This window comes from Candoia aspera, chromosome 6 (assembly GCF_035149785.1).
Source record: "Candoia aspera isolate rCanAsp1 chromosome 6, rCanAsp1.hap2, whole genome shotgun sequence".
Lineage (NCBI taxonomy): Eukaryota > Metazoa > Chordata > Lepidosauria > Squamata > Boidae > Candoia > Candoia aspera.
The window spans coordinates 82,470,823-82,490,721 of record NC_086158.1 but is presented as its reverse complement, the minus strand read 5'-3'; the positions used below and the strand labels follow the sequence as shown (position 1 = coordinate 82,490,721).

At 39.0% G+C, this 19,899-nt stretch overlaps 1 protein-coding gene across 1 annotated transcript in view; it reads left to right on the top strand.

Moving 5' to 3' along the window:
* COL13A1 (collagen type XIII alpha 1 chain) overlaps positions 1–19,899 on the top strand; it is a 67,698-nt gene that overhangs the window by 10,643 nt on the left and 37,156 nt on the right. The window contains exons 5-12 of the mRNA XM_063307840.1: positions 1,232–1,330; positions 1,685–1,717; positions 2,725–2,751; positions 3,634–3,669; positions 7,264–7,317; positions 7,876–7,902; positions 13,358–13,402; positions 18,960–18,986. Coding sequence (XP_063163910.1) covers positions 1,232–1,330; positions 1,685–1,717; positions 2,725–2,751; positions 3,634–3,669; positions 7,264–7,317; positions 7,876–7,902; positions 13,358–13,402; positions 18,960–18,986 — 348 coding nt within the window. The remainder of the gene's footprint in view (positions 1–1,231; positions 1,331–1,684; positions 1,718–2,724; positions 2,752–3,633; positions 3,670–7,263; positions 7,318–7,875; positions 7,903–13,357; positions 13,403–18,959; positions 18,987–19,899) is intronic.

Genomic DNA, 19,899 nt, shown 5'->3' with positions numbered 1-19,899 from the left:
ACCAGCTCTATATACTTGGAGACACATATACATAGACTAGAATAGTCATAGCTTTCAAGTGATTGTCCAGTAGATGTTTAGAATTGTGTGTCCTGTTAATTATTCTATTCGTATGACTATTTAAAAACAAGTGCCCCTGAATTCAAAGAAGGCTTGGTCCTAAATCAGTGGGAACAAAATTGCAGCCTTAAACCATTTATTGTAGAATAGTCAATAACACAATTATTTCATAAATATTAAAAAAAAATCATGCTTGACCGCATCCACTGGAACATCACTGACTTCCAAGACAATTATATGAATAGCAAAATTTGGACTTGCAGAGATTTCCCAAGTGGACATTTAACAAGTACCATCTCAGCTGCCCAGCAATAGCATCCTAGTCTTATATGTGCTTTGGTAGATGAGGGCAGATGGTTCATCCCAGCCAGAGCACTTTTATAAGTGAGATGCCAGTTCATGCAAAGTCTCTTTGTTACAGTGACATTATGATATGCTAATGAATACCATTGGTCTGGAATAGCCTCCAGGATCCATCTGGAATCTCAGTGGTTGGAGGGAGAAAGTCAAAGACCAAACACCACCCTTACCAGATGTCACACGCTATTTTTAGCCATTAATTGGAACTATATTAAAAAATGGTTTTGCTTCATTGTATGTGAATTTAGTGTGCTGTTGGGTTTCATTGATGGTAATCTCATATCAGCGTTTTGGCATGGCATAACACACTGCACAATCAAAATATGGGATTCAAAGGACACAGTAGGAGTGTAGCCATTTAATCTTCCGAGTGGATTTTGCCACTAGGTGCTTCAAATGCATACCTGCAAAATATTGAATTATTCTCCTCCTCCTCCTTTCTTCACTTTTGATCCTCTGGAAGAACCCTTTCCACTTCAAAAAGGACCATCAATCTGCACAATACAAATTTTAGCCTAAGATACAGCAAAGCCCCAAATAAAATTTCAGCAGTTTGTTGGATGGTGTTTAATATTTGCCCTGACTTTCCCATCCTAATGTCTAACTACTGTAATGGACTTTTTTTTTAAAAAAATGCAGGAACCCACTAAAAGCCAATCCCAGTTACTCTTTGCCTAAGTTTTGGAAACCCCCTTCAGAGACTTTCTAACAAGAACTTGCTTGGCTGTACTTCTGCTCCTTTGCTCAGACTGTGTGTGCTCCCATGTTATCTTACTGCGTTTATGGTAATATTCTTCTCAATGAACCTCAGGGTGAACAAGGACAGGCAGGCATCCAAGGGCCCCCAGGACTACCTGGGCCCCCAGGCCCTCCCGGGACTCCAGGACCACCTGGCCCAACTGGCCCAGCTGTAAGTTTCTTTTGGGTCTATCTGGATCTACCCTACCCCACCCCACCCCACCCCACCCCGAGAACCTTTTACCTCCATGGCTATCCAGTTTCTGGGGTTGCATCAAAGCCCTTGATGTCTTCTGCCATGAGATGGCTACACTACATTTCCAATTTCCTTACTCCCCTCTGTGAAAAGTGCCAGAGTGAGGAAACCACTCTTTGCTTTGAACTTATTTCACTCCCAAGCCAAGTTTAAGGGCTTCAGATCTCTTTGATGGTTTGTTCAGAGTGACAGTGCCTGGGTGGAAACTTTTCCTTTCAAAAAGGACCACACGGTGGTATCTCAGAAAGGTTTGTTTCTTTGTTCCCATAGGGGAAAACAGGAGAACCTGGCAAGGATGGAAAGGTATCCATTTAATCATTTTTCTTATGCCACTTGCATTTGTTTGCACAAAAATTAATCTTTTTTCAGAGCCTGAGAAGAACAAAATGTAACATGTTGAATTCTAGGGACTGCATGGATTAATAGATGAATCAATGACGAAGTTTGTCCATGAGGCAAAAGTCATATTTCTCCTAGGATGAAATTTCTGGACCCATTTCAGTCTCTTGATTACACTGCATAACTGAGGGTTAAACTGGCAGTGAATGGAAAGAAATTCAGCCATTCCTTGCAAGATCAAAGATTTTAATTAACTTTGCCCTCATTATGAAATAAGATCCCATTATAAGATTTGATAAGATTATGACCATGGTCATGAAAAATGATCATAGACAATTGTCTAGCTGCCTGTAGATGGCAAGGAGATGTGAATAATTTGTGTGCTTTTTCAGGGGAGGAGGTTATTAAAAGATCCCCTGACTGTATTTTTTATTCAACTTTTAGGTAGATCTGAATCCCTGTCCTATACATTTGGAATTCAACAAAATGGTAGAGTCACATCTCAGTGGAGGGCATCATGCTGATGATGTCAGGTTCATTCCTTAGGATGTCCAGGCAGGGCTGGAAAAACTGCCTGAAATTGTGGAGAGTCTCAGTCAGTGTCAGCATACTGGACTAATAAATCAGGGCTCTGACGCATCCTGAGGCAGTTTTCTGTCTTCATGTTCTAATCTGAAAAGTATAGGCAGGAAAATGATGAAGGACCAGTTGAGAAATCCCACAATATGGATGCATAATTACAAAAGGTATAGTGATTGCTGAACATTGTAGATTCAAGCACATCTTTGAGACCTGACCAAAGTAGATTCAAATGTATCTCTCTATTGAAAACCATTTCATTAAATTTCATTCAAGTAATGCAAACAAGGGTGATGTGCAAGTAGAAGTAGATGAGGTGCAGATCTTACCCCAAAGCTAAGATGCTTTGCACCTTTTCACTGCTTCATGATCTCATGTGCCTCTGTCTTCAGGGTCTGCCAGGACTCCCTGGGCCAAAGGTGAGTAAAGTTCCTTGAAATAAATATCAGATCTTATAACTGCATTCTGAAATGCCAGTGCTTTGTGCATGAACACTGCAATAGCCAGAATGTGTCTAGAAATCCAATTGCCAAGAGGAGGTTGGCTGTTTTAACTGTAAGGTCCTTCTCAGCTGGGCAAGGAAAATTTTTGCAATAAAAAAAGAAAAAGAATTGATATAAAAGAAAAAAAACAATCCAGTCCTAAAATTAACCAGCCATATGAACTTCAGTTGAAAACAAAGGCATAAATTCTGGAAGACAAGTACCATTGACCCCATTTCTGGTGCCTCCCCAATGTGTTGGACTAATTTTCCTAATTCCCAAATGACATGGTCTTGGAAACTGGGATGTTGATTATCTGTGCCCCGTATCCACATCACCCTCCTTACGGTAATGTATCTAATGGTGTGAAGTGAGTTGACCTAAGGCACATTTTGCAAAACAGAACTGACTTTCAGTATTCAAAAGTATGGAGAGAAGTTTAATAAGACATAATCAAATAGCGTGCCTTGAGCATTACTTACATGGAGCTCCTTTGTGAGGACACAGAGAAGTTGGCAATCAAAATCTGAGTATTTTTTTGTTTCCATGTGCTCTCTGGCACTGCCTTTTTCTTCTTCTCAGGACAATTCTTCTCAGCAGCCAAATTCATCTGGATCCTAAATGATAAAATGGTCTGAAAGCATAGTTAAATCTTTTACTGAGATATGAGTACTCTCCCGTTGTGGGTTTCTCGGCTTATTCAGTATCTTCTTCAGTATCTTGATTTGTGTTCATTTTCCAAAAGAAATTTTGGTTTGATTTGAGTCTCCACGTAGCTTAATTCAATCTCTCTTTTTTTCTTTTCACTTGAATTTATAGGGTGATCCTGGACTTCAAGGATACCATGGAAGGAAGGTATGAACACCATATTTGAGAAATATTGAATTAGAAAGTGAAGACAGCCACATTTTAAATTCATTAAAGTAGACCAATTCCATCTGGGAATGTGATACACTATCCTTCATCTTATGCATAGCTACCCAAGCATTATTCTAGTCATAGCATTTCCCTCATTTCTTACTTTGAGCATCTTTGGCTGAGAGTGCCAGTTTCTAGGACTGTAGTAATTGTGATTTCCTCTTGAGCCCTTACATGCTTTATTAATGGGTAAAATCTGTTGTAAGAGTGTGGTCCTGTAGATGTTTCCAATTTCACCAGTGCTACTATGCTTTCTTTGTTGCTCACGATTATTTCTGCTTGGAAAGCTGACTAGATTCTGGTCCAGCAATAAGAACACCTGAATCAGAAGTTCATTAGGTTACATTAAATTTTCCCTTCCATAGCAAGTTTGCAGGTCAAAGAGGGAGAGTAACAGAGAAAGATGCCAGAGAAGTAAGAGCACTTGTGAATAAACAATCCACACACTTCTTCTGAAGTAATATAGTCCCATAAAGACTGATTTTATATCCCATTAAAAGCATTTCCCTCAGCTGTAAGTTAGGAAGTTCTTTTACTTGGTTCATTCTTCTCAATTCTTTCATAAAATATTGGTGTTTATTCTTCTGCTCCATTTACTGTGATCAATTTTATTTTGATTTTTGACTTTTATTATGCTGTAAGTTCAACTGCATTTCACAGATAGATTATGGCAGGATTTCATGCTAAGATCATGCTGCAATAATTCTGAGATCCAACTATTAAATCTACTGTTTTGGCCCATAGGGCTAAGTTCTTAAATATTATGATGGATGATGTTTTAAGGGGGAAGAAATTAATTACACTAATGGCACAGAACTACAGTGTGTCATTATGGTAGTAGTGAAGAATAGTCTACACCATATTGCTGTTCTAGACTTACAGAGTACTTTTAATCTTGAGAGTGTTTACTGTTGTTATTGAGATTACTTCTATTGAGTTACAGCCCTGTTGTTGCTATTTTACACATATAAATATGAGGTTCATACAATAGGACTACAAGTTCTGGGTTGCAAACCTCTGCATAACAACTAGAGATATAGAAAACTCTAGGGGTCACCTAAATTTTTGTAGCCTTGATGTGGTAACTCTAGATACTATTCAAATAAGTATAAGAGAGAGGCTGAATTTCTCCAAGGTGTAAAGCCAGCATTACATCCAGTGGAACTCATTGGATGGTGATAATATATTAAATAAACATTTATTAGATAGTTGTATATCAAGCCCCTTGATATGTACTTCTAATAGATCTAGGGATGATTCAGGAGCTTGAATCTCTTTTAGAGAAATGATGATTGCCATGAAGTGTGCACTCAACAGGAACTATAGCCAACAGTGGTTTTCTGAGATTTTGTCTGCTGAGAGTATCTTTGCAGATATATTAGACAAATCATGTTACTAAGTACAGCAGGGTGAGAAGTAGCTGTCAGCCCCACTAGGTAGACCAGATCAGCAAATTGATTCCACAGGAAGGCTAAAACTACGTTTGTTGAGATGAGCTATAATAACAGAAGAACAGAATCCTGCAAGTCTGATGGTGCTGCACCTCCTCCTCCTTCTTATACTCCAGCGAATTAGGGAGGTGTCTGTCTGAGCTGCTTCCAGATATTAACCCATTTCTCAGGACTTAAAAAATGTTTCAGTCCCTCTTACCTAGATAACAATTCTTGCTTATTTCTCTCAAGGTCATCTTTCTTACTCCCTACAGTAGCTCTGAGAATCAGTCCAGATAATAAATCTGTTTTAAGCATCTAAAAATAATATATTCATTCAATCCCTGCTCATTGGAAGCTTTGCAACGTAGGATCTCCAAGAGGTGGGCATTCACTTTTCAACAGAAGAGAATATCTGTAGCCCAAGGTTGAACTGTGGAGTCCTTGATGCTCTCTGAGCTTGGTTGCTTGCTTGCAGATGTTTCATTGCCCAACTAGGTAACATCATTATACCTAGTTGGGTAATGAAATGTCTACAAGCAAACAACCAAGCTCAAAGAGCACCCAGGACTCCTCATTCACTTTTGCTTAAATGATTCTGGCAAAGAAGAATCTCCCAATGCAGATTGCCAGGAGGTTTCTCCTAATGTTGATATTTTGATTGTACCAAACTGTCCTAGTATTATATGCTGATATAATGATCTCAGACCATTAGAGATGGATCAACTCAATCTTATGTAAATGAGGAGAAGGATGGAAAAAGAGAAAAACTCTTTTCAGGCAGTGGAAGGATAGAATGCTAATAAAAGAAAGCAATTCAAAAGATAATTTTATAAACAGAAATCAATACTTTTAGCAGTCTGTGGTTATGCGTATTGTGTAACAGTTTGTATACATTATTTGGCTAAAATAGTAAGTCTTGGCAGGCTTCTCTTGAAATCTGCATAAATCAAGGAGCTTGCCTTCTGTGGAGAAGTGAAAATCATAGTCTCTGTGGCCCAAACCCATCTGTTCACATCTGTGTGCACAATTTATGGCCTCTTTTCCAGTGAAAATGATGTTTTCTTCATTAGCTGCCAATGCAATACTTAGTGGCTTCACAGCTCTCAGAAGAATTGAGCAAGTCACTGATCTGCAGCTGTGTGGGTGTGCACCAGTGAAAGAGCTGTTTTCTTATATGAAGGGATTCATAAGTCTGAATTTTTAATCAGTGGAAGAAAAGATTTACTCTGTCTTACAAGAAGGAAGTCCTGGGATGTCTTACTCATTTTATTACTTATTAGATTTATATTCCACTTATCATCCAGAATCTCAAGGCAACAGACTCAATGGTTCCTCCTCCTCCTTTTCCCCACAACAACAGTCCTGTGAGGGCTGAGGTAGAGTGACTGGCTCAAAGTCACTTAATGAGTTTTGTGGATGAGAACCTGAGTCTCCCGTCTCCAGGGAATTTGGTAGCTTCACCCCTACCTACATTGGCTCTCTATTGTTGAGAGAATGGCTGGAAGGCCGGAGTAGATGCCTCACCGAGACAGGAGTTCTTTCAAAACAGGGAAAGGCACTTTGGGAATGACCAACTCCCCAACATCAAGTATGAAAACTTCTTTTTTAGTGCTCTATTATATGCATCATTCTGAAGCCATACATGAGGCACAAGGTAGCTTTTGCTTTAAATGAATATATAAAACCTACCCAACGAAGACTGTTTCCTCCCTTTTGCATTTTGCATTAGTGTGCTCACACAAAGTGGGAAAGAAGAACTTACAGTTTAAAGCTTCCTGTGCATGGAAACAATGCAACCTGAAGATTCAGATTGTAAGACTGACAAGTGTTCGTTGCTTTAAAAAGAAGAACCCATATCTGATTTGTGATTAAGAGGATACCCTGATCTTGCTTTTTGAAGCTTTGCTGAATTCTTCTTCATTCTCCAATCCCCTAAAAACTCTCCTAGGCAGTAAGAATCCTCCACCACATGTTTAATAATGTTTTCTATCCTTATCCCAAATATTGAGTTTTATAAGGGTTCTCTTCTTATTATTTTATAATAATTTTATAAGGGTTTTATTATTATTATTATTATTACATTTCCTTGCATCTTTAGGGTGAAGTGGGTGAGACAGGCCTACCAGGTGCACCTGGACTTTCTGGCCCTAAGGTAAATATCATATTGCACTAACAAATGTTCATGTTCTGAACAGATAGGAGTATTATTTTGGCATGTTAAATAGAATGGTCCCATGATGATGCCATGGGAAGAAAGGAATCCAGATGGTGATAGGCACTGCCAATATAAGAAAGTGACCATTCAAAATGATGTTGGTGCTGGAAAAAATAACTTACAACCAGTCCTCGCACTTACAACCATTGCTGCATCCCTGCGGTCACGTGATCAAATTCCAGGGCTTGGCAACTGGTCATGTGATCAACCTTGGCCACTTGAAGACATGTGGACATGCTGGCTGAATTCTGGGAGTTGAAGTCCACACATCTTCAAGCAGCCAAGGTTGAGAAACACTGCCTTAGCATGTATCTGGATAGCTCCAGTGACACTTCCAAATCTTTAAAAACGTTTGCTCCCAACCTTTACAAGAACAACCCTCTTTCACTTTTCATCCATTTGCCATGGCAGATCAGTGCGTCCGGTTTCCTCTTATTTCCTCTTGTATTTCTCTATCTCTGTTTCTGCATGTGCTTTTTTTCCCCCCTTGCACAGGGTGAAAAGGGAGACAGTAGCCTGAAGGTAGGCATGAAAATACTTTTGGGTCAATTTGACACAGGAAATTTTGTTACTTAAAATAAGGCATTGTTATCAAAACCACAGCCCAAGACAGACATGCAGCTTATTTAATGGCCTATACATCTGCCTTGTGTTGTGATGGGATTAACCACAAGCAGACATTCCATGTCTTGCTTCCACCACGCACAGAGACATCTTCAGTGAGATCCACCTTGAAGGGCTCCTTGGAATTTGACTCTTGGCAAAAGACCTTCCTTTGACCACTCAAACTGGCTGATGGTTTCTTGTCTTCCTGCACTTTGAGGGATGGGTTGAGTATTTTTCAGAAAGTCTGGCTGGCTGACACACATCAAATCTATTTGAGGTCAACAGGTCCTGACGCTGAGGTTTGGCACGATCCTTTCTCTTCTTTTGCTACTTAGGACTCTTTGGAAAAGCTCTCATGATTTCATGCCCATATGTTATTTATTCGACTGAAATGTATATTGAACCCATACAATTTAAATATATTACTGTCTTTTAAAAAAAAAATCTTACAACTTTGGCCAACATCCACAAAAGGTAAAGCAAATTGCCTGGCCAGAGTTAAAATGCCTGGTTCTCATATATCATAAATGCAAATGTGTGTATTTTGATCTAAAAATGGATATGGATGCTTTTTGTTTTTTTTTCCCTGCTGCCATCAGGATCTGCTTAGACCAACATTAGTTATATGATACACGTATTGCAGTAGAAGTCAACAATAATTGATCCAACACAGCCTTCCTCGATTTATCCCTTCGTTTTCATAAGCAATCAAAGCATGTATACTCAGTTACCAATACAGTCTTCTCCAAGTTGATGCCCTCCAGATGTGCTGGACAATTAATTCCATCATCTTTAGCTTGCAGTACTGGGAGTTGTAGTTGAACATTTTGCCAGGCCACCAGATTGAGAAGGAAATATTAGTAGGGAAGAAAACCCACAATGTCATGTATGCAACATTCAGAGCAACTTCATAGAAGACTTGAATTACACGTCAATTAGATTTTAAACCTGCTTAATCAATGTTTACTAAGGAGTGAAAGGTTGCATAGCTGCCTTCATTCTAAAACTGGAGTATGAACATAAGGATTTGCAAAGGAAATATGGTAGGCAGTCGGGCTGTACAAAGATTTGAAGGAGTGTTTTGCTCTGAGTGAAGCACCTCTTTGAAGCTGCTTCATGAAGCAATGCAGCCCATGTCTTCCAAAGAACAAAAGAAAACTGTCCCATTGCTTGTTTCACATCACTTCAGGGATACCTTCTGTCACTTCCAATGGCTGGAATAAGTTTCTGCATCTGTGCGGAAGCCTCTCTCAGTTTGGGAGTGCCAGAAGAGGCCCCCAAAGCAATGTAAAGCCCTTCCACGATGCAAATCTCATTACTGCTGCAGCTCAGTGGGGCAGATAGTATAGTCTGAACAGCTTGAAGTGCCTTCAGAGTAAAGCTTCATAATGACCTAGTTGTGTGGACAATGAAGCCAAATCCCTCCTATGATTTCTTTAATAAACATATGTCCCCCAGTCAGAGTTCCAGGCATGTTCGCTTTTCTTGTAGTAAAAGGAGCTGTGTTGGAGGGAGAGGCTGTAGTAGATAAGCAATGGTAACTGAATGCTTAAGGACCATCCACACACTGCCACTGCTGATTGACAATGAAAAGGCATCATGCCCCAAACTCGGTTTTCCCCAATCAAGTAGTATATTACATCAGACTTCCACCTAAGACAATAGCTATTGAACTGAAGATAGGTAACTCTAAAATAACAAATGGAGCTCAGTAGTACCGCATTTATCTGAAATCTTGTGTATTATACTGTTGAGGAAGCGTTAAGGCAAGATATCAGAGGGCATCAAGAAGTTGAAGAGAAGTTTGTGGGCATCTTGAAAGATTCTGACCAACAATAAATTGTGAAAGACTGAATATATGGCCTTGGAATGGTGTGACAGGGTGCTGCAATGGTTTATGTAAGGAATGTTACCAAAAGAAAAAGAGAACGTATTACAATAATTTTCAGATTTTTAAAAACACAATGTGTTGTTTTAGTTTGCAAACTATGTGGCTTCTCAAGGCACCTCTCTAAATCAGCTAGATGCTGCCACCTGCTGTCCTATAGCCAAATTCCATTCATTTATAGGTTTTCCATGGCCCCTCATTTTTATGAGAATGATATGGCTGATTGGTCACAGTGTCCACTTGGTCGCAAAGATCAAAGACAATGATGATGCAAGAATGGATTCCTTGTTTTCTTTCTCTCAAACTCTTTTCTACTAATTGTATCTTACATGATCCTTCTTATAATTCGACAGTACTGGGAATCTGTTCTTTTGTTTAGAACTTTGCTTGAAGATTTTGTGACTGTTCTTTCTGCTGAGTTGCGGGGTGGAACATTAGCCTCACCAAACTAACATTTGATTGCCTGATTTGTGGTCCTTTTCAATAGTTCCAAATGCCACCCACCTTGATAGCTGTTGGTTGTGGTTCCAGAACTATTCACATACTCATGGATGGATGGATGGATGGATGGATGGATGGATGGTCCAATCCATCCAACATATTTTAATGTTGCTTTCCATACCTACAAGTTGTCTATTATTTCCCATGAGCATCTGAACAAAAGACATGCAAGTTATCTACTACAATAAAAAAAAAAAAGATTTCTCAAGAACTTAACTTTGTAAGCTCAGCTAGCTTGGTAAATTTAAAGACACATAGCTTCTTAATTCAGTCTTTCCAGTGGTTTAGCGATCAGAAGGTAGTACATATTACATGGTAGGAAAAGTGTCCAAGCACCGTAAAAGATTAAGTTTAAAGAGGGTGCCAACAGGAGATGTACTGTTCTTGGACAAATCCCAGTGTAATTTTCTGATCTGAACTTTAAAATGAGGTCTTGGACTGCCTCCTGGTGGCTTGCTAGACATCATCTGCTCCATGTCATATTTTAATATTTCAAGTTTACAATTGATTTACCTGGTTTCATGTTTGGGTAATGAACTTTGGCATTGTGCTGCTGTGTGTCGTGAATTTATGACTTGCTGCAAATATAGACACTTTGCTTCTATGGTTTGCAATGGCACGTTTGTTCTTCCTAGGTTGTTGCTCTAAATTCTCAAGATTTTCTTTCATTTTCTTTGCCTCAATTGTTTTTAATTAAATGTGCTGTCATTGCCATCTGGGTCTCTTGTTTTTATTGATGACCCTGTAGCACTACCACTGAACATGGCAATCAGGTGTAAGCAAAATCATGTGTGTGGTCCATGAATTAAGGAGTGGTGAATGCAAATAAAATTAGAGATAATTAGGGCAAAAAGATGAACAACAGGATTGAGAAGAAAGAGGGGCAAAATTATATCAAACAGCACTAGAACAAAATACTGTTTTGCAAATGGTAGGTTGTGCGTATTTGGATATACAGAATAGCAAGGTCCAGATGTGATGGGTTTTTTTCCATGTTAATCCCAAATCTGGTTGTAAAAATATAAGCAATCTATTATGGTTGGTCATACAGTCAGCCAGATGTTTAGACTGGATTTGGCATGGCTGGCTGGGGAATTCTGGGAGTTGAAGTCCACACAGCTTAAAGTTGTCAAGTTTGAAAGACACTGGACAAGGAACCAGGTCGCCAGGAGAAGGAGAGGGCTGTGACCCAGCTTTAATCCAGTCAAGGGGTCAAAGGCCCACTACTGGCCCACTTTTTTGTTAGTGCTGGAAACTGGTCTCTTCTCTGAGGCAAATGTAGAATAAATCAGAAAGCAGAAGAAAGGCTTGCTTCTCTGTTGTATAAAAGGGGGCTGGGAGGGGAAGTGAACATTCATTTCATATGAAAGAATTAAAGTCTGCTTGCAAGAGATGCAAGCACTAATATTTCATGATTTTTTTAAAAAAAAGGCAAGCAAAGACATTGCACTGGTAGGAGACTGGAAAGAATTATAGACAGACCTCACCACATGAGCTATAAAACAGATACTGGGTAAAGATAAAAGAGCCTAAACTAGATTTGAGTTTATCTCAATTCCACTTTGTCTACATAGTTTCACTCCGAAGGTATAAAACTGGATATTAATTTCCTGACATTCCAAACAGGTGATTAATATGAACTTGCCTTGAAGGCCAATAACTAACACAGTCAAATACTTATATATTGGGGGGAGATGGGCAGTGACAAATTTGATAAATAAATAAATAAATAAATGATTAAAAAATTATCTTGGGCCTGCTTCGTACAGGAAAAAAATAAGTTCCCAGAAATGCATGTCGTCCAAGAAGAAGTACACATTTTTTAATCAGGTGACTTACACCGATAAATACCTCAATGAATGTCAGCCTGTCCTCATCTCCCCTCAGAAACACATTGATGAGTGCTGTCCTAATGACAGAACTATATATTATGCAGTATAGGAATGATGTAATCAAAACCATAATCCTGAATCAAAAGATCAAGATCTTTTTTTTCCCTTTCTCTTTCTCTCTTAGCTCCATGTTGTGTAATTTCCCACTTTCATTGGTCACGATCAGCAGTGTGGAATGGGGAAACACATAGCATCATGGTCTAGCAATAAATGATACTGTGCAGTAGAAAAGGGAATTGGCCCTGGGATATAATTTTCTGTCGGTCCCAGTTTCATCCATATGGCCAAATTCTGCCCTAACAATGAAGAATATTAGTGTTACGACTGCCGTCAACTTTAAATCACTCCACACCAGTTTCCATATGTTAAGGTGCTTGCACTGAGTCATTCACATAACACAACTGGGCCAATTTCCTCCATAAAGCTGTAAGGGAAAGGTGAGCCAGAAATTGTTGAATTTAAAGTAATCTTTCTGTGGCCTAGCGCAGTTATGGTTAAAGTAATACAGATTTTTCTCTGTCGTCTCAGTTGCTGTAAAGCAGTGTTTTTCAAACTTGGCAACTTGAAGATGGGTGGACTTCAACTCCCAGAATTCCCCAGGGTCATTCTTCTCATTGAAGTCCATCTGCAAGTTGCCAAGTTTGAAAAACACTGCTCTAAAGCCTCCCTGTGCATGACTAATCTCCCTATCAAACTACCATTTCAGTAATAATCTTTTTATTCTGGATATAATGTTATCATTCCAAAGATATATTTTATCTTGCATGGAATGAGGAATGTTTATTTAAATTCCCCAAATCAACCTGGGAAGCCTGCTTGCTAATAAAATGGAATAAAATATTTTGCTCTTGCAAACTGTAGTCAATGTTGGAGGGGGCTAATATCAGCCAACTGAGTGACATATAAAAGGACCACGGTTCTCTGAACCATTTGCCATTACAATGAATTTTTATTCATGACTTTTAAAGCTTCTTCGAATCTTATGGAATAGTTTTCTTTTGTTCTAATGATCACTAATTATGGGGAATTTATATTTGCCCCCGCATTCTTCCTTCCCCTTTATCTTCTTTATTTTGTTTTTCTCTTCCAGGGGGAGAGGGGAATGCCAGGGCTGCCAGGAAAACAAGGAGTTCAGGTATTCTGCAAGGAATGGAGTCTGATTTATCCAGCTACTCTAACACATACCTTTCAACTCTTCTCCTACATTTCGCATATGACTCCAAACTGGTGTGTGTATGTGTCTCTCTCTATACATGTGTATGTTGCACCTGTTGCACAGAAAGAGTTGCACTAGTCTGCAGCTCTTTAAAGCAGCTATATCTTCTCCCAGGATCATGCAGCAAGACCAGAGAGCAGAGCAAAGTGCTACCTATTAAAATGCTATATCTATCACCCTAAATCCTCTGCAGTTCTTTTATGGAATCACATCCAAATCACTGCACATCATAAAACTCAATTTAGCAAAGGAAGAATAAAGAAACGTTGAACAAATGGCATGTTCATTCCTGCATTTCCATTGTAGGAATAAGAAAGAGAAAATTTGTAGCCTTAAGATATGCATTGAAATTACTATGTAATTCATTAGTGTGACTACACAACGGTCAGAGCTTTGCCAGCGATATATAACACCTTAAAAATGAACTAAATCTGATGCAAGTTCTAATGTGTATTACTTTTTCAGGGATAGGAATTGCACTGAAGTTTTGGTTTAAATCCATGTGTGGCTTTGGTTTAACCATTTGTACATCTGGCACTCAAGAATGCATATTCTGAAAGAAAAGAAACATTTAAATTGCAGAAATTAAACATCTATCTGACAAAGGACTGACATGCCATTTCTTCAATTAAATCTATCATCCAAAATTTGTTTTTCTGCCTAGAATCCTCTTCATCCTTCTAGCCCCTAGGTACTAACCATTACTCACATCTGATGCATTTCTTACTATTTCTTTCATCTGTTTATGACATAGAATCCCTGATCTCCATCTTCTGTCCTTGTGTTTTTTAGCTTTGTCCCTGATTTCTGTTTCAGAAAGTTGAGAGGTACGATCCTTCTCCCCCCTTCTTCTATCTCCATCTGCCTGCTTCATTCCTCTCATAGCTTGCAAGCTCTTCTCAATTATCTCCTGATTGGTTTCTCCAAGCAGCCATATCTTTGTTGCTCACCACTTGCATGAAATCCTCCAGACATACGTTATCCCAGTTCTAACCATAAATCGTCCAACCTATGCCTACTTCTCTCCCTCTTACCTGCTCTTGTTCTTACTGAATAGCCTAACACAATGTTTTTCAAACTTGGCAGCTTTAAGATGTGTGGACTAACTCCCAGAATTCCCCAGCCAGCATGGAGTTAGTCCTCACATCTTAAAGCTGCCAAGTTTGAAAAACACTGGCCTAACAGATACTAAACAAATTACTAATTTGCGGAATATGCAGCTCTTTCACCAGTACAGCCATAAAGAATCTCTCCCCTTATTTTTTCTCATTTATTTGGTTTTCCTAATTGCTGTTGTTTTTGTTTACCACTTGGTATCATTTCCAGGAGCACTTTTTCTTCATGAGGCAGATTTTGTATTTTGTATGACAGCTTCTTCCCAAGTTGTTCCCCCTTGGGAGATGCAGTCAAATGCAACTGGCTGAAGTGGGCAGGAGGTTTGCCCCAGAGATGCTGTTTATTTCATTTATGTCACCAATTTTAACACTGCTTCTCACATTGAAAAATACACCTAAGAGCAGTACAAAAGGGTCTGTTCATATCCAATACATTTCCTTGCTATGTCCTTTGTAAGCACCTTTCAAATGGATTGAATTATCCTATTCTAAATATTCAGAGCCCTCTTCTGGCCCTGATACATATGGTGTATACTTCCCAATAATTCCTGCTTTCCCACATATGAGATAAATGGAATTCAATCCAAAATGGAAGCCAATGTTTGAGTCTTTTCATGGCAGCACCAGAAGGTAAAGAATTGAAGCCAGAGTGTCTAAGCCTCAAACTTGCTGAAGCTCATCTTCATAAGGCCACCCGTAATAATGGCACTGGTGCGGGAACAGACAATTCCCACCCCACTCCACGATCTGCTTGAAGCAATGGATGTCCAATAGATCAAGGCTGCATGCACACATGTAAACACACAGTTATATATGAGGCTTTGTATTAAAGCACATTTACACTTAGGCATACAATTTCTAAAATCTCTCCCTCTTCCCACAACCTCAGGGATTTAGAGGGAGTGGGAATTTAAATCTCTTCTCCCTCCCCATGTGGCTCACTTTAATGTTGTGCAAAACTTACTGATTATGGGCAGAGCAACAAATGTTTATCATAGAAAGGCTATTCAATGTAGTAATCCTATGTAGGGCCAACTCAAAACATTTATTACCAAGGTCATGCAAACTCTTGTATCCTCTGAGGCAGAGAACCCTACAAACATCTCTGTCCATCTCCCTTCTGGCTGTAAACATTCAAAAATAAATAAAATAAATGCTGTCCTTTTGTGACATGAGAAATGTGCAAAATATGTCAAGGCTATTTCAGGTTCAAAATGAGGTGTTCTGACTGCTCTGGAAGTGTATCCAGAGGTCTTTGAACACTGTTTCGATCTTTCTGGAAATGTTCTGAGCTCAAAACAGGACCGTTTTGAACTCCTAATATCTGTTTTGTGGCCCAAACAAGTTAGTTCAAGCTTCAAACATTAGTTGTGATATTAGAAAAGTCTGTTTCAAAATGGAAGCCACTGTTTTGGGTTTGAAGTGGGACATTTTATGCTTAAAAGATTTTGACCTCATCATTTTTCAGCCTTTATATGACCTCTCCCCCAATCTTCTATTGGAATGGCCATCTTGTCATGCTGATGACAAAAAATGTATGTCCTTCAGATCCCACAGAGAATCCCCAAAGATTGATCAGATCACTAGTGAAGCCATTAAAGGACAACATTGTTTATGGACAGATTCTTGTTCTAAATGTCATGTCATAAATATTGTATCTCATTGCCCTGGCAAGAGTTGGGATAGTTTTTCCTGAATATGTCTCAAATTTCCAAGTGCTATAGTAAACATTGGCAGAGCTACAAGAAGAAAACTTTAGATGCGACAGCCTAAACACATTTAATTACCCTCAACAGTTTCCTTCTCATTTTTATGGATGGAAAGTGCTTCAGGGAATAAGAATCAGGAGAAAAAGTTACAAAAATGAAAAGTGAAGATTCAGACTTACATCAGGATAAATTTCTCCTGTTTGTTACAAGTCACTATACTTGTGTAGATAAACCAAAGAAATGACCTGTAGAAGAAGAATTATTTCTCCCCATTTTGCGAAGTCTGTAAATCCCAAGATGAGACCAAAGACAGCCCAGCATTTTTGCTACATTTCATTTTATTCTGTTTTTTTCCCCTCCCTATTAATGTCCCCCTTCTAAAGCTCACTTGTTTTCTGATGAAACAAAATGGTGCAGATGCACGGTTATAAACTGTAATTATAAGGTCATGAACTCTCTGTTAGGGTTGAGGAAGGAAAGGGTGAAATCCTTAAGACTGTGAAGCAACCAGGTTTTGGTTGTCGCTAGAAGAAAGAAGCAGGTAAAATGAGCAACTGAAAAGAAGCTCAATAGTGCATCCTCTGTTAAAAACTAAGAGAAAGAAATACACTTTGAGAGTAAAAAGGGAGAGATGGGACAGTGGTAGGAAAAAACATCAGTAAAACACTTCAGTTGGGTTGAATGGTTTTCAAACTTTCTGCACTGTAGGATTACTTTCCCTGTCTCCTGAGGCATACTGTGACTATGTGGAGGATGTCTTGCATGGAATGGGCTACAAAAGAATTTAGGAAGCTTCCAATAACTTTTCCATTCACAGAAGGCCCCCACTAAGACTAGAAAGAGGACCCTCAATACATCCAGCATGCAAGTTAGACCTTGTAGGGGAAGAGTGCCAAAGCAAGGCAAGCCATCTTTCAGGGGAAATTATCTGTGATTATGGACCCCACTAAGGAGTCTCTGGAGGGCCATTCTATGCAGAACAGCAGCCAAACTGAGTTTATATCTCCCATTCTGCTTCCCTCATATATAAATCTGGGGTTAGATCCAGGTTTTAAAGAAAAGAAATTCAGAAAGGAGGAGTAAAAAGTTGGATATTCAGTTTAACTGGGAGAAGGAAGGAAAAGGTTGGAGTTTCACAAGCAATCTTTTCACCCCATGTTGTCCTTTTGCTCTAAAAACTAGACAACCAACCCAATGTACCGTCTGTATGTTTGGGCCTAAATAATAAATAAATGATGAAATAATTAAACAATTAAATTTCTTTCTCTCTCTGAGCAACCTCTTTCTCAACCAATGCTTGTTTTCTCTTCAGAATATTTTGTCTTCCTTTTCTCTCCATCTGGGCTCCTGGGATTGCACTGGCAAGGTTGAAGATGCTTTTGGTTTTCCACTCAAGTGTTGCCTCTTAGAGAAAGAGCCCCTAGCTATAAAGGGAGATAAAACCAAGAGGGTGTTGATCACAGTTGTCTTATTTAAACATTTTTTCACTCTACTTTTCAGCAGAAAAAGCTCCCAGAGGACCTTTAATAATAGTAGCAGAGAGAGAAGGAAGTTGCTGAGAAAGAGAACATCCTGGCCTCCATTCCCCCTAACTCCTGAAAGTGGGCTATAACATTCATATCTGTTCAGAATAAAACATTATGTGCAGCCATCAATGAACAGCAATAAATAACTACAGACTATTCCCGTTTTACATGACATGACATGACATGACGTGGATAGGTGCTTTATTTTTTTTAAATAAAAAACAGAGGTCAAAAGCAGCCTTAATGTGCCAACAAAAGCAATAATACAGAACAGCAATCCATAAAATATACTGGTTTTACAGAGACAATAAAACATCATGATGCATGTAAAAAAGGAGCAGAGGTTTGATCGCATGGCTGTGGCCACCATCTTGACTTTTTGGAGCTTCCCCCCCGCCCCCCGGACACTGCTGAATGTATTAGATAGCTGTATTGTTAGCGTAGTGAAATTGCTGCCATTATGATAAGTAGAATGGTGTAAAAGGAAGAATTGCATATTTTTACAAATGCTCTAGATACTGATGCAGCTTAGACTCCCTACCCCATAAGAATCCTGATTGGAAATGGGCTTGTTAATGTTCTTGCCAGGATGACTCTGAGAGTTCCTTCTGGTAGATGGGCAGCTGTTTCAGTTTGTTTAATGGCAAGTTATAGTGTCTTTGTACGGAAAAGGACAAAGGGAAATGCCATTGGTCCTTGCTTTCTCAATATCCAACTCCTTAAATTGGACTTGAGGGGGGCATTTGCAGAAATGCCCCTCAAATCTACATCAGCATTACAAAGGAACTATAGGACTGTGTGCCCCATATATTTTTCATGACTTCCTCACAGAATTCTAAATATTACTCCAGTCTCACCTATCAGCTTTTCTATTCTTCCAGATTTTCTTTTATTTTCTAAAAGGTTGTTGGTCCAATTAAAACTGGGTAAAAATTTCCATTAGTGAATTTCTCCACATGAGATTTAGTGGGATTTTTAAACAGATGTAAATAGAAACTGAAATAAATACGAAGTGGTCTTGGGCACAAAGTTTTTGACACAAAATGGCCAATTACTCGGGAAAAAAAGAGCCATCCCTTTTTCTCAGTATATCTTTCCTTTTTTTTTTTTTTCTTTCCTAATTCAGGGTGAATCTGGGATTCCAGGAGCAAAGGTACTGCACTTCTGTTCTAAATTTGTTTGGCCATATTTTATTTCAGCCTCTTAAGCAGACCTGGTATTACAATAACCTGTAGGTGAATATCTGATTAGAAAATATGTTGGATGTCAGCTGGGGTAATTGGCTTCATCTGTTTGCTCTGGAGAGACAAAAAGGAGAGATTTATTTCCAGGCTACATTCACTACACCCTTGTTCACAATTCATATGTGGCTGTTCCATGTTGGAGCTCTTTAGCACCAGGGAGCCCAATTAACTTATCATGGAGTCTTCCTTAGAGGAATAAGAGCTATTGTAGTGTGGTGATTAAGAACTTCATTTTTGAAAGAAGAAATCCACAGTTCAGATTTGTCTTATGGTCTTAGGCAAACTGCTGTCACTTAGCACTTACCTTCCTCTCCAATCTACATTAGAGAGTGGCCATCTTAGAGACTTTGTCTGAAAATTATTAAGATAATGTACTGTATGTGAATTGCTCTGACTGCTTGAAAGCATTATATAAATATTATTACTATTGTTGTCATTGTTTTTGCTAAGCTTATCATTAGCTTTTTAGAACAGTCATATTTTCATGTTGGTGCTCTTGTTATTCATATCAGTGTGATGCTCAGGTGGAGTGTCAGGTGGAAAGACTCTGGTTCCATACGTACATATATACCCATCTTGCTATTCCCTTTCAGGGAAAGCACCCTTAAGTGAAATGGAGAAAGGGAATTTATTATCTGGTACAAAAGCAATCTAAATTTAAATAGCACTGATGGTGTTACCTAGTTGGGTAATGAAATGTCTACAAGCAAACAACCAAGCTCAGAGAGCACCCAGGACTCCACAAATCTAAATCTGTCCTTTGTGAGGAGCGGGGATTGGGGTGGAGGTCATATTTTTGGCTCTTGTATATGCTGTGCTACC